Source organism: Pterocles gutturalis, unplaced genomic scaffold, assembly GCF_000699245.1.
Source record: "Pterocles gutturalis isolate BGI_N339 unplaced genomic scaffold, ASM69924v1 scaffold35743, whole genome shotgun sequence".
Lineage (NCBI taxonomy): Eukaryota > Metazoa > Chordata > Aves > Pterocliformes > Pteroclidae > Pterocles > Pterocles gutturalis.
The window spans coordinates 2,267-18,048 of NW_010119214.1; the positions used below are offsets into that span (position 1 = coordinate 2,267).

General features: G+C 37.0%; 1 protein-coding gene across 1 annotated transcript; it reads right to left on the reverse strand.

Annotated features, from left to right (window-relative positions):
* Nucleotides 1–351: 351 nt before the first annotated feature.
* Nucleotides 352–15,098, reverse strand: CCP110 (centriolar coiled coil protein 110kDa). The gene is made up of 14 exons (XM_010076505.1): nt 14,952–15,098; nt 13,468–13,596; nt 10,481–12,125; nt 9,386–9,510; nt 9,061–9,244; nt 7,772–7,911; nt 7,285–7,401; nt 6,918–7,019; nt 6,530–6,646; nt 5,958–6,037; nt 5,287–5,349; nt 4,283–4,342; nt 3,644–3,726; nt 352–404 (listed from the first exon to the last, which is right to left on the reverse strand). The coding sequence occupies exons 1-14, from the start codon at nt 15,096–15,098 to the stop codon at nt 352–354; spliced, it is 3,045 nt and encodes a 1,014-aa protein (XP_010074807.1).
* Between the last annotated feature and the right edge of the window lie 684 nt (nt 15,099–15,782).

Below are 15,782 nucleotides of genomic sequence, written 5' to 3' on the forward strand. Positions count from 1 at the left end.
AGCAGTTGCATTTTTAAGTAATGCAAAAAACATATGTCAGCCACAAGAATTAGAGAGAGTGAAAAAGTCATCAATTACCTTAATGTTGCCCTGTGGTGGTCTTTAAATAAGCAAGACTACGAATATTATGGGTACACAGTAGTATGAATATATAAGTATTAACATGCAATTTTTTCCACAAGTATTAGAGCTTCACAGCCCTTTATTACTTCAAAATGGTTGCATTAATATGTCATCATCTGGAAATGACAAAGTATGTTTATCATTCATCTGGAAGATGCAATATTTGAATCAGAGCTGAGAATGCCATCATTAAAAAATAGCCATTTTATCCCAGCGAGTGTTGTCTTCTCAAATTGTCACAACATTTGGCTTCTTTCTTTGGGTTCTTCCTGCATATGCTCCTAAAAATAGAGTAGAAACATCAGCATTTTACAATTAATAGTACTGTTTTTTGTAACAGGATTATCCGACAAATATAGCTGAAGAAGTTTAGGACCTTTTTTTCTTTTTTAAGGAGTATTATATATTCAGTGGCTACTTTTAAAATGACAGTTTTCATAATGTTACACCCAAAATGCCTTACAAAAACTACCTATACGTTTACAGTATTTTCTTCCTCAGTAACTATTCCATCTTCTTTTCTGCTATTCTAGAACATCTACAATTACAATTCACAAGTTTTTAAAAGGTAAGTCTGCCACATCACCAAGACAGCGATTAAATTACTGATAAGTTTAACTATGCCATGTACTGCTTTAAAACAAACTATCAATTAAAAAAAAAATATTACACAAGTCAAATATTTAAGACAACTATTTTCCCCAGTTGCCACACTAATAAGCCAAGAGACAGTTGTAGGTTCCCTTATGTCAATATACACTAGAGTTAAAGTGCAGTATGAATAAGGTAACCAAGCAGATAAAAGGCAAGCTGCTCAAGGATAAAAATAATAATCAATAAATAAAATCTCTTCACATGGAACAAATATATTCATATACATATATGTTTAGAAAGCCGTATTATACTATGCATAGCACAACTATCTTCCAGTAATAAGGGTTTAGCACTGCAGGCTGTGAAAAAGTAGCACAAGTCAGCATTCATTAGGTTCAGGCAGTTATCGAGAGTGTCCAGCAACGTGAGCAAACATTTACACAAAGCAGTGAAAACCATACCACACGGTGCAGAGCAGTGGAAATGGAAGACAGCCATGGAAGAGAAATCATTACCAGGCATTACATGAATGTGACAAAGTAAGTGCCAATCCTTTTCAGGATGTTCAGTTACTCTCTGTCAGAGCTGCAGTGGTTACTCACAGGTGTCCAAGGGCTGCATTCAGCACAGTGCAAAGCAGCTTTGGAAATGCCCCCAGAGACTGTACCCCAGCAGGATCCCCCACAGCTGAACATTGTTTTCTGCTGCACAAAAAGGCATTCTGGCTGGCCCAGCACCCTCCAGTGCAGTACTTTTCAGCTCATCTGTGATCTCCCAGGACAAACAGCCAGGCTGGCAGGCATGATGCTTTATTAATGATTTAACACTACCTCTTAACTGTCCTCTACTGCACTCCACGTTATATAAAAATCTCACATACAGATTAGGACAGTAAAGAGAAGTGTAAAAAACACCAGCAATCTAGACTAAGGAGTTGAAGAAGCAATTTTTTTTGAAAAGAGTTACGGTCCTGAATGCAGTTATCACACAACCTTTTCCAGGGGCAAAGGGAGCAATTACGTGAGGCCTCTCTCCTATGACATACAAGTGACCAGCTACTCACATGGAGCAAGCCTGAAGTGCTGGCCTGAATGCTAACGCACTTTGCAACACACACCATCTGACACAGGCAACCCACTCCCTGCCTGGGCTGGGCAGGCATGCAGGAAACATCACGCTTGGGGCCAAATGCTGCTGCCACCCAAATACTTGATTTGCCTCACGCCCCGTGTTTCTTTTACACGGCACTTAACGCAGACTGGGCAGGAACAAAGGAGATTAATAGGCCTAGTTGCAGCAGCTGCCTGATCTCAACCACTTTCTTTCTAACACAATCAGATCACATTAAATGCCCTGCTTGGCACAGCCTGGAAGCTACTGACTGGGCATCTCTGTCCTCATCTTTACAGATTTATAGTTTGTACTTTTCTTTTTAGCACAGGACTCTGGGTTGAAGGAGTAAAAAACAACAAAAACTAAGTTTAGGATCACCAGTTGATTCCTAAATTAAATGCCTTCTTGCCAGAAAAAGACAACAATCAATCAGAGTAGTATTAGAGCTACAAAGCACTTTGCAGCCAGAATTTAAAACAACAATCAGAAGAATTTAAAAAAAAAAAAAAAAGAAAGTAGTTGGGTGAGTATGTTATTGTTTTCTTCTGAGGGTATGTCTCACATCTAATTTGAATGCATAAGTGACATTTAGATATAATAGTTGTATTCTACTAACCCTCCTTCCGTTGCCCCTCTAATAAGCACAATTTAATTGGGAGTCAGGGATGAATGAAGTCAAGAAATTAAATAGAAATATTACTGATTAGGAGCACAGCAGACTGACATAGCCGCAGATATAAATAAAACTGAATTGCCTAGACCAAACCACTGCTACAACTCTTCACTTTCTGACATGCACAACTTTCAACTAAATTAAGAGAAGCATATGCATTTGCTTGCCTTTTCACATTTTCTTTTCAAACTGACTTGATACTATGTCTTCTCTGTCAACGGTCTTTCTCAGACAGTACTTGTTGCCTCACTACAGATGATTTTCAAGGATCGCTCTTGAAAAGATACTTAATAATTTCAGAAAATGATTTTTTTAAACCATTAACAAAACCCCCCTCTTCAACATACTGCCTTTCACTATTCACATGTAACATTCCCTTACAGGAAAGGTTTGATACTTAATACATAAAGATAATTCAGATAGCTATCTGAAACAGTTGAAAGCCTACTACATTACAATTTGCCTTATTGAGCCCAAAAATTCCCAATTTTTATACTTGAAATGTGGAACTCTCCTTTGAGAACAAAGTGTAATTAAGATCTTAAACAGTTTTAAAATGTGTAAATCACTTTACCTTTTGCTAAATTAAGGTTTATCACTTAAGAAATTAAAAATCTGATTTAAAAAATGGAAATTGTGTAAGATGTTTCATAATGTTTTATTCCCTTCGAGCTGAAAAGGCTGAAAACTGAGAGGTTTGGCACCATTATCAAACCCTTTTAATAAAAGTAATCTCTGCATGCAAGCACAGGAATAATCCACTTTTAAAGTTGGGTCTATATTACAGTAATATATATAACTTTAGGACTGTACGATGACTGAACACCAGCTGATAAGTCTGAAACTGCCCTTCCTTAGCTTCTCAAAGAGTTACAGTGAACACATCTGGCAAACTTTTTTATGACTGGACATCTGGTGAGTGAAAGCAAATGAGCTGTGCAGTACATTCTATATACTGTGTTTATAGAATTTGAAAGTAGATGGCTAAGTTACCAGCACGTTTGTTTAAAGAGATAGGTTAGATTTAAGACACAGCAAAGCAGGTGCAGAAGAAAAGGAAAACAATATATCCCCCGTTTACTTTTTCTAGATACTAGTAACTTATTTACTATAAGATCCAAGCACCAATTTTCTACACACCTGGAACAGCCTTGTTAGACACTCTGCTCTCTGGGGCCTTCTTTCTATTTTGCTCAACCCCCTTCACTGAGGTCTTAGGGGTTCTAATTAAATATAAAAGAGTTAATAAGTCACTTGCATGAAAGTTGAAAGGCTGTATTCAAAAATACAAAGACAGTATTGAACTGTGTTTGCCATGAAAACATTTTTTCCAGTGTCCCACAGAGCCTCCTCCTGAGTATGTGCACAATTCCTATTGACATTATTATGGCTTAAGTAGATACATTAAATAGGAGAATATCTCCCCATGAACGTTCAAGAAACAAATTCAGTTCAGATACTGTGGCATTACAGTCTACATTTAAAAATATATATTTCATTATGTGGAAGCCAAGCTTCATGGAATGAATGTTACAAATAGAAATGTTGGAACACAGTGTAAATGGAGACAATACACAAGAGGATGAGAACACTAAATAATTTCTTGCAGTTTAAGGTAAAACAAAAGCTTCATCACTTTCTCAAAATACTGTGAGAAGTACTTGCTTTTACTTTGAACAAGAGTGGCACCAGTATGTGTAAATATTATTCAGAAATCACTGTGCTCTTGCACTTTGCATTTACTTTCAACTTCAGGCTATAAACATGCTGTGCACTTACCCTTGCCTGCAAAGCAGCCTATGAACTGGGGCATTCTGTCCTTGATTTGGTTGAAGTATGCTGTTAAAACACAAAAGTTTTATTAGTGCTCAAAAAAAAAAAAATCTTGTAAGGAATACTGAATTATGCATCATGTTTCACATAACAAATTTCAGACAGGCTAACTGGTTCGGTAATGCAGATGACATGTAGGCAAAAGTGGCAGGAATTAAAATTCCAGAATAAGACTACTACTTCCGCTGTTTAAAACAAAGAAACAAGAAAAGCACACACATACAACTCCTTCAACAGTGCCTTGGGTTCCTAATAATTGATAGGAACATACAGGAAGAAAGGACTGAATCGCTTAAACTAGTCATTGAAGACTGAACTGTATTAGTAGACAGTACATCTTCAAAGCTTTTGGCTAAGCATGGGATAAAAGCTGTTTTTAAGGGATGCCAGGTATCTGACTTTTTATACTAGAAGAAGGTGCAGACAGGCCTCATAAGAGAGGGGCTGCTGCCTTCCCGAACAGCAAGTATTGAACACTGTAATTTTTGTGATCTAAGCAAAAAGTCATACAATATAGAAGCAAGAACTTTTCCTCACAACAGAAAGCCAGTTCTTTTCTGACAGCATTCTAAAGACAAGCATATCAATGACTACACTGCAGAGTAAAGGGTATGAAGAAAAGTTGTAGTGTCAAACTGAAGCTTAAGAGATACTGCTAGTGTATCTCAGAGAAAAACCTTGACCCTGAACACAGAGATTTAAAGCCATAAATAAAATAGTTTCTGAAGGTAAAATTTCAGAACTGACTCTGAGGAAAATCAATCTTTTCTAACTTCTAATGAGCCAATAAATTCCTTTCTCAGACCATGTTAAATCAGACTGCATTACTGTCCATCATAATAGTGGCAGGAATTGAGCTGATTGATGGCAAACCAGCAACGCAGATCAAAGAATCTATCATTGTAAGACAGTTCTCTAAAAGCATCCTAATACAAGTAATCTTCACTCACCGGCTTTCAGGAGTTTTTTGCTTTATTATTATTTTTTTACTTGGCATTCCCATTTCTGAAGCCCTAGAGAAACAGAAGTTTTGCAACATATTTAAATTATAAAATCATCATTTAGGTCTTGAACAGAAACAGAAACAGTAAGAGAAAATCTGCAACAGGATCTACATCTCCATGTAGTACTGACAGAGCAGTTCTACAGATTATCACCTTTTACTCATGAGCAAGTGTAATACTTCAGTCCACTGTGTTGCAGGATAATGCCTGCTACCATCCCCCAAAAAACTCTGCCAGAGATACTCTACCACATATCTCTATTGCCAGGCACTTTAGAAAGACTGATAAAATAACTTGGAGCACTTCTGACAATTTCAAAAATCAACTACAAACTAAATTTGCAAGGATTATTTTGCTCACCGCTGAAGCACAGCATAAACGCACAACTTGGAACAAATATTTTTCTCCCATACAGACAAGAAGTCTCTTAAAACTAAGAGCAAACTACTATTAGTAAATCACCACACACCGAAGACTTTATTCATGCTTCCTAGGGGAGATATTAGTTTGCAAAGAAGCTGTTACTCCAAAAACTTCTTTTCCCTATTTCCAATGCTGCCTACCCTTCCTCCTGCACCCCGCCCCCACCCCCAGCACAAAGGGAGAACTGCACATACTTCATGTACTTTTTCCTGTCCAGAGATTTCTGTGTGGCCGTTGAAAGTGTCACTCTCTCTCTTGGGCTCTTTACTTTATCCTAAAAAAGCAAAAGAACCAACAATAGCACTAGTTACTTCTCTTCTCATAGTGAGCTTAAACCCATCTGACTCACTCCTAATTTAAAAAAAAAAAAAAAAAAACACTCAAACAAAACCAACAGTGTTTTCAGTACCAAGTTCACATTCAGGGTAAGTTTAAGGGTTTTTTCCTTTGTTAAAATTCAAGTGTCTTCCTTATATTACCAGATTAAAAATATTTGTGTGCTGTAATGAATTCTTATTTAAAGTATTAACATTTTGTTATTACTTTCACCATGTTTTTCATTCTATTTTTTATACAACTACACACTAAAAGTTTCAACATATTAATCTCCTACTGCTGTGACCTCTTTTTTTTTCTATTTGAAGAAAGTTACCTACAGAAGCATAATCAAACAACAATTTAGATTTAAAAAACTTTTTACTGGGTGAGGAAGAATCTCTTGAAAGCAAAATTAACAGTTTACAGTATTCTCTTGACTATAACACACCATTTGCCTGAGCATCTTCTCTTTACGAACTTCACGATCATGGCGCAGAATATTCATTCTTTCTGATGCCTCCATCGTAAAAAAGATGTCATGGATGTCATACAGAGCAGCTCGCAGCTGGAAAGAAATTAAAATTTTAATAAAATATTTAGTCACCTTAACTTTCCCATGGTTTTAATCATCAAGCTCTTCTCGCTTTCAATCCAAACAAAACACTTGAAAATATAATTTTGAAGTCTCTCGTGTCAACACAAAAATTGAAATTTCTCTTCACAGCCATAGTTTAAAACTTCTACTTTAAACAAAGTCACTGTGGCAGTTCCAGGTATTTATATTACAAAAGCAGAAGAGCTAGGAAAAAAGGAAAAAAATAATTCAATTGTGTCACCTGAGCCATTACTCTTTCATGAAGGGATGCATCTTGTGCTGAAACACTTCCTCTTTTTAATGGGGCTTCAGACTGAAAATTTCTTATGAACTCCATAGTATCCTGGGGAAGATGGGAAAATCAGGTTAAGCACCAAGCGTAATCCTTCACAACAAAGGAATCATTACAAACTGCACGCACAGGACATACAGTCTTTGTTTGCCTGAGATCTTGTGACACTGAACAATGCGACACTCAAAACATATTCATGTGACAGACATTCCCAGATTCTTCTGAAAGCAGAAAACGCATTATTTCACCTGTCAATTGAAGATATGATCAAAAACAAACAGGAGGAGAAGCTGCATAATAAAAATGCTAATCTTACTGTTACAGTCTGCTTAAGATGTTTCAGTTTTTCTGTCTGCAGCAGTCTACGAGTGAGAAACCCCTTTGCCACAGCAGTGATCTTATCGAACTTCACTTGGATCTCTGGACTGAAAACCTTAAAAGAAAAGAAGCACCCTCTAAACATTTGATAAAATGTCAAGAATTATGAATTATTTCTCAAATAACATCATTCATGTGACATAAGTTTTCACATAAGAAACAAGCTGTTGATAAGGTTTTGGCTAGGCCAGAAGTACTCATCATAACATTAACTTCACAGAAGCAATATATTGTTTTATGACTATTTTGCATATATGAACAAGAAAAATATCGGATTACACAAGAGAACTGTATAGAAGTTGATATGCGAAGGGATACTAAACTCTTCTGTGAGATTTATTACTGCCCAGCTATTATAAAGTTACCAGTGTCTTACAAAAACTAGAAGGCTTTATAAGCTATAAATAAACCCTTTTTTTCCGTACCTGAGTCCACCTAGTTTTGATCCTGGTACTCGGCCGAGCTACTGCGGTTTTTATAACTCCACTACCTGATGGTCCCCAGAGAAAGAATGAAGTTTCACCTGTTGAAGCAAAGGTATTGGGTGTCGTAGTATGAGCAAAGCCTGCATGCAAAGCAGAGTGTACAGTTCAACACACAGGCTTTGTCCATAAAGCAATGACTAAGTCTTCATATACACACATATATACATATATACACAAATAAAAATATGCAGAACTCCATTCAAAACAACAAATGCAGATAAAAATCAAGCACATACATAAACTTTAACTCTGTTTGCAGTCAGGAAACGTTATTTGGCTTAAGAACAAAGAAGCTCCCAGTGCTGTTAGCTATTCTTATTCAAACTGCAGATTATAATACTTGTATATTGGGACAAAAAATGTCCGTATACTACAGTATGAAAAATCACTTACCTAATGTTAAAATTGCTACAAAAAATCTTATTCACAAAGCATCTCAAAGAAACTGGATATAAAGTGTTTAATGGTGCTATCATGGATCCCAAAGATGAACAAGGAATAACCATGTAGTTAGCAATTTTACTCCCACATGAAAGATCCTTGCTGTTTACCTGTTAGAGTACCCACTTTCCAGCTATGTTTGATGAGTGCATGTTAATACACTCACGAAACAGAACTCGGCTCAGAGGTAGCAGCTTTGTTTACAAGATCAGTCATAGGCAAGAAGTAATCTGAATATTTCTGATTCACTTCCCAGCAAAATTTGCTAAACAGAAGATGAAACAAAAGATTTCACAATGTTCTGGACCAGGTGAGAGGTGTTCCATCGGCTATAGCAGTACTTCCTTGCAGTCAAGACCCCTCAGCAGAGCCCTTCCAATCCTCCTACACAAGTGAGAACACCTGGCCCACTGCTGTGCAGCCGCACAGAATGAAGATGAACATTCTGTGGCATCGTGCAAATCCACCTCCTCATCCTCGATCAGATTAATTTACTTTTGTTTTCCTCAAATATGCCCTATAACCATTATACACAAATGTAATACCTGGAATAGTAAAAGTATGGCTGAAACTGTGCTAAATGCCAGCTAGACAAAGATGCAACACAGAATTTGCTTTACATGTGCTGTCAACAGCTGAAGGCAGCAGCTGTCCACACATCCTGACCAACAAGTGCCCCAGGACAGGAACAACGCATTTATCATAGAGTGAAGCAGCTGGCCCAGTCAAGCACTGCAGAGCAAAATACAGCACAACATTTGATCTATATTCTACCCTCTCAGTTTTACCAATGCTGGCCGCGTTTGCATTATGGACTGTCTCCAGCTGAGAATGCACACTTTCCAGCACGCCACTTTCGCTTTTTTTCCTCCACTCCAACTCCATCCTACTGTTAATATTCACTTTGGAAATTTCTATTTCCGTTGTAGCAACCTTGTTTCCTTTCAACCTTCGCTCCTGCTCTTCCAGTTCCTACAAAAGAAAGAATCAACTATAAGTATTTTTCTAACTCTGCAAAGCGATGGAATATACATTTTAAACCCAACTGCTTCCTGACAAACTACAACACAACACACATGCCCTTTGCTTAGTTTTTTCTTCTTTTCACCTTACCTTCTGCAATTTCTCCTGTTCTCTCTCTTGTTCAGCTATCAGAATCGACAGTTGTTGTGCATGCTGTTCTTCAAGTCTCTTCCTCATTTCTTCAAAGGCCAACATTTTTGTTTTTAAAATATCTTCTGAGAAGATACATTACAAAGAATCGAGCATTAAATAATTTCTGTGTGATCTTTGCCACAGACATATGTTTTTAACAGGAGTAATTTGCATCATCAGTAAAAAAGTACACCGTATCTTTGATATCAGGTTTCCATTCTGTATTCCAAAAAACCTTAATATCAGATTTCCACGATGTATTACAAAGAACTTAATCAGTTACAATAGCCCTTCAAAATATTTGCATGTTTATATTGGTGGGATAAGCATGTGAATGGAACAGCAATGACACCAACTGAGCCTATATAAAAATAAGGACACAAAAAATCTAGCTCTAAGAATAGTATACCTACACTTCCTTGAGGGAGTGAGAATTATTTATGCCACTTCAGCTTGACTGGTAAGTATACATGCAGACGTAACAGTCTTGAAGTCAAAAACACCTATACAGTGATTTTCAGCCCATTAAAAGGTATTTTCTTTTAAGCTACACAGGCTATATTTTCTTTTAGTAGCCTTACTTAGACCTCATGAAATAAGACATTATTTTCTTAGTAAAACTAAATGTCAATGTCTACATTCAAATGGGAAATTAATATTTGTGCTGTAAAATGATACCCCTGAGAATAAATACAGAATTCATAAAGCTGATACATAATATTTTAGCTGATGTTTCCTCGTAAAATGTTTAATCAAGTATTTGTTACAAATAACTGTTGTAAGATTTTTGACTCCAAGTGACTCCTAAGACAGCAATTACTCCATTCTGTAGCAATTAATAACAGCTCAAGACTCAAGTAGCAAGCTGAATTTCAGAATTTGTCATTAATTAAAAATCAGAGAAATAATAAGGTTACTGAAAATACTCAATAAAATTTTGGCCTTTTGACATATGTACATACTTAGAATCACACCAATTACTATTTTTTTTTCCTAAAAGATTTATAAACTGAGAATTTTAAGAAAAACCCTCAACTACAGGAAATCTTTTACCTTTTGCCATACTGTCAGGGGCTGTATTCTTGGTAATGTAAACTGATCCCGCAGGATATTTCTGTTCTTGCAACCACTGCTTCTCTTGTTCTTCCATTCCAACTGTTAGAACACATGTATTGTTTTCTTTTTGGCAGTTGTCAGTGTCCAAATCAAGTCTACGTTTTACCTTTTCGAAACTATTTTCTAGAAACTGCTCGCTGGCTGGGGAAACACTTGGAGTGTCCATCTGCTGTCGCATATTCTTGCTCTGCATTAGTAGCAGGGATGGGTTTTCTACGTCATAAGATTTATTGAGTTCTACTGGAGAATTGCATTTAATATTTTCTAGCAAACTAGATGGTCTGGTTTCATTCACAGCTAGGAGCTTCTGTGTTACTGTGGACTGACTGATGGCAAATGGCTCATTCGATTTTGGAGCTACAATATTAGTACAAGTCTCTACTTTATATTGCCCTCTGCTGTCCATTACCACCTGTCCTTCCACTGTAGCCGACAACGTTCCTTTGCTTTCCAAGTGCCCAAAGGAATGGCAATTCAGTTTGCCAATCCCCAGCCCGTCACAAGGGCCTAAAGAATTCCTATCGACACCACGAACTCTGTTAGGGCAAACCGCAGTGAAGTCCACCATGAACTTTGGCACCGATTCCGATACATTATTTTTATCTGCAATATCTTGCATGATTAAATCCATCGCTCTACCCTTGCCTTTAGGACTTAACTCATAAGCATTCACAGGATTATTTATAACAGTATGTCCCATTGATAAAGGTCTTGGGCGCCTTCGGTGCATTTTAGGGCTCATGCTTGGCTCTGGGCTCGGCAGTTTGGCATAAGAGCCCGTGAGGCTCCTGATAATGCTACTGTCACGATCAAACACAGAAGTCTTTTTAAATTCTTCATCTGAATCTGAATCCACCAATGGTGGTGTTCCAACCCTCACAGGTATGTCCACTTTAGAAAAACTGGATAAAGTTGACATGTTTGTGTTACTTGTATGAGTAGAGGCACCTTGGAGAAGGCTATTTGATTTATTAAGACTGGGTTTATCAGATGTCAGAGTGGTGCAACTTCTGCCTGTAAGCTTTACTCTTTCTTTCACAGAGTCAGTGGTTTTAACACCATCATTTTCTTTATCTGAATGACTTTCACTCATACTCCTCTTTGAATTATTTTTTGAGCTACGCTTGGTTTGCTCTTTCTCTATATACTCCCTGGATTTCTTCATCAGGTTCTGAAGACTCATTACGTATGGATCCTGAACTTCCTCATCCGACAGCGGCACTCCTAGTCCCTCTTGCTTTTGCAAAGCACGTGACGCAAGCTTAGTATGCACGCTGTCAGGAGACGCAGCCCTTGGACAAGGTACGGCTTTTGAGAAGTGGCTCTCGCTTTGCTTTGAAAGAACATTGTCTTCTGCTGCTTTAACTACTTCTGTCACATTTGATGTCACCTGTCCAGCAGTATCTGCTGGTGTAAGCTCTGGTGTCTTTTCAAGCTCCACAGGACCATGCCTTTCAGCAGAACATGCCAATTTGACATCTGAACGGGCTGTGAAATCAGTAGAAGCTTTTGAATCTGAATCAGGGCAAGTATTCTCAGCCTCCTGTGCATTTGCATCACTCACGCTGTGTCCTTTCCTGATCTGCAAATAAAAATTGAAAAAAATCAGGTATTTTCAATGAAATCTCCTCAGATCCCTGCAAGTTTCACCTGAATTTAAAAAAAATAATGCTACCACCTTAAAACCAATAAAATTTTTCAGTTCACCTGTTACCCATTTCCTACAAATCACTCATTATACAGAGAGAGCTCTTTGCAATGAGAAAGGGGTTATTGGAATTAAAAATCTGAATAATGGTCCACTCAGCATTTTTACTGATACCAAGTATCTGAATGCAAAGATGCTCTTTTCTTCATAAAGTAATTTGGATATGTTCAACTAATCTTATGACTTCAAATTATCTTGCAATACTCCTCTTAAAATATGAACATATGTTTATATTAAATAAGAAATGTAACTGAAAAAATTCAGCATCAAATATACACTAACCTATAGACATTTAAGAAGAAATTAACAAAACTCCTAATAAAAACAGTGGAACTATAACATAATTTGTTCATTTCTTTACTAATCCAGAGACCATTAAATACAACTTTTCATTTGTCAACTACTTAGAAAACCAACTTTATTTAAGTTAAAATTAAATGCTACTTCTAGCCAGCATTTGTTTAAAAGGATTTTCACACTAAAGTTGTCCTACAGGTTATCCTATGTATTTCAACTCAATTACCAAGGGGACACATTTGAAAAAAAAAAAAAGCTAACTTATTTTTGAAAATAAGTTCTTGGTCTGCTCTTCAAATCCCAAGACAGATGATCGTTTAAGCAACAGGTTGATTTAAAGACTGTATTATAACTTTTCAAAGACAAATAATACCACCTATTCAGATATATTTAATATTCTTTTCAATTTAAACCTCTACCAAATTCATCACTGAAGCAGATAAAAAAACCCAATATAGTTGCAGTAAAATTATAAAGCACACAACAAATTACAAGTTGTTGCAAAGGTAATTTTAATTGTGCAATCATAAGTTTGAATATAGATTATTTTCTGATTAAACTATAAGATTGCAAATAAAGCAAGGCAGTTGCACTGACGCTGGGGCTTTTGTTCATTTGTTTTTACAATCTAGTTGTTTCAAAAGCAATGGTCAGTTACTTGGTGTGGTCTGTCTTTTGTATATACCAAAACAAGCAGTGAAAAGCAAGTCTCGTGCATTACAATGAAGGTAAATATTATCACTAAATAATCAATTACAGGTCACATAGCACCAAATACTAGCAAATGGTGGTTCTGGAGAGTTAACTGCTATTAATTTCATATTTATATTGGTGAATACTTAAACCCCAGCACTCTCCCAAAATGTCTATAACCAGAAGTTTTCTGTAAAGCTGTAAGAAGGCTTTGGTCTAACACTACCTGAACATTTTCTAGAATCTCCTGTACACGATTCAACAAAGCTCTCTTCCGGGAGTTCTGTCTCCAGGTCTCTATGTCCAGTGCTTTCTGTTTATATTGCTGTATTTCCTTCTTCTTTTCAAGGCTAAGCTGTAAAAGGGAGTGTAAGAAACATGGTTTATATCACTACATGCAAACTTCAATACCAAATTACAAAAATACATTAGAAAGAAAAACAACAGAATGAAACAATAGAAGAACAACAATCACCAAAGCTGAGACTTGGCGCACATTTTAAATGCCAGCTTCTCTTTAACCAGTTATAATTTTCTTTAATGGAAGATGCACAAAATGCCTTCCTGGCACACGTGCAAATGAACATGACTGCAAAAGGTCATTTATAAAAAATTTGCATGAACATTACATGCTACAGTACCAACTTCAAATGGCACATGACTCAGACTGCAGGACAGGTCTTTACCAGTCCTCTGTGGAGATGGGAGGTTTGGGCATCCTGTAGAGCCCTCGGTGACCTATCTTCCTCCCCATACTATTAAGCTCTATGAAAGAGTAACTTGCACCTGCCCTCTTGAACCAGAGGTGAATTTCACAAGACAGAAGAGAATGCAAGCAGTCTTCTGGATCCTTTCAACAAATAGAATCCAAAAAACCTCTGAGTTACGGCTTTAAAATATGTAGTTTGGATAAAAGTGAAAACTAGATCTAGAAATCTACACCTACAAAAATTGGTTTCACAAAGTTACAAAATTAAATAGTCTCAAGTCTAATCATGCATTTCTTCTACAAAAGCTTAAAAAACATCTCCACCCATTTGTAAATGAAAAATGCTACAATATATCATTTAGTCTCTGATGTATATCTGTATCACGATGTTTGGAAATCTTTGTTAGAGAGTCTCGCCATTCGTACTTCCCATCACTGAAACAAGGATGCGTTATTGCACAGGCTACCAACAGTCTTCTGCTTGGCTCTGTTTGCATTAAGCACAGAATGACTTAACATAATTGATGAGCCTGTGAAATACATTAGAGGAAGCTGCAAATCCACAAGAAAAAAAATTTACTTAGAAGCTTTTTAACGACCTCAGTATTTCCTATTTACACGTATTTCTTTTTTTGGACAATTTTAAACAAACTCATATATTCAGTATTTGAAATGTCAGTATGATTTTACATAAAGTTAAGCCCAGGAATAACATTCATCTATTTAACACCACAGACATTTCTACCCCCCTTGTGAAGATAACAAATCTCAAGAAATGAAAACAAACTTAGTCAATGTGAAAAAAATACATTCTACCCCTTTACTTTGTAAAATTAAAGCTAGGAATGCTTAGAATACACTAAGCAGCATGACAGATGATACCTCAAATGGAGCTGTACCTTTGGTAGAATCATTACAGGCGGACATCAAAGTTAGTTAGTGCCAATACTACAGTTCACAACCAGGGAGAAAAAGGGGGGGAAAAAAAAAAAAAGCCTTACCAGAGGGGAAAGCACAGGAACTCCATGGAATTGAATGAGGGAGATATTTTTGTGCCGAACAGTGAAAGAGGTTTCTCTTTTTATTGCCTCTTCTTGGATTCTGGAAAGATGCTTCTTACAGAATATTTCATAGTCCTCCATCTTCATGTCAGCTAAGCTGCAAAGAGTAATAACATTACTCTTACACATACTTCCATGACCATGAAGGGAAAACACCACCACAACTAATTCCATACCACTATATTCTAGGAAACAAATCATACATTAGAGAACTAAATTAAGTTTTTCTTTTTGTTGTCATTATCAAAAGCTACAAAGCTATTCCTTTTTTCCCCATATAAAACAGATTCTGCATGTATGAGCAAAAGAAGATGATCACAGGTACACTGAGAAGAAAGCAAGCACTGAGATAGTCAAGATTTACAAAACTACACATGCTACAGATAATCTTAACAATATCCAAGACTTAACCTTTAAGGTCTCCCACAACTATCAGACAGATCCTATCAACTATAAAATGAAAAAAAAAATACAGCCAAATAAAAAAAAAAATTAATCTGGTATTAAAGCAAGACCAGGCTTTATATTGACGGGGCTGAGGGGAATTCGTGTCTCGCTCCCACGAGCCTCCTCCTCGATACATCCCTGTATGAACAGACGCCAACGCTTACACCAAAAAATAAACTGCAGCCCAGTTTCCCTAGAAGAGCCTGCCCAGCCCCCCCGGAGTGAAAATCCAGGGCCAAGCGCCCCTGCCCAGGCCTGACAACGCTTTTGTTCCCTCGCACACCCTTCGGCTGGCTCCTGCCCTCCTCCCGCCGGCTGCGAGCC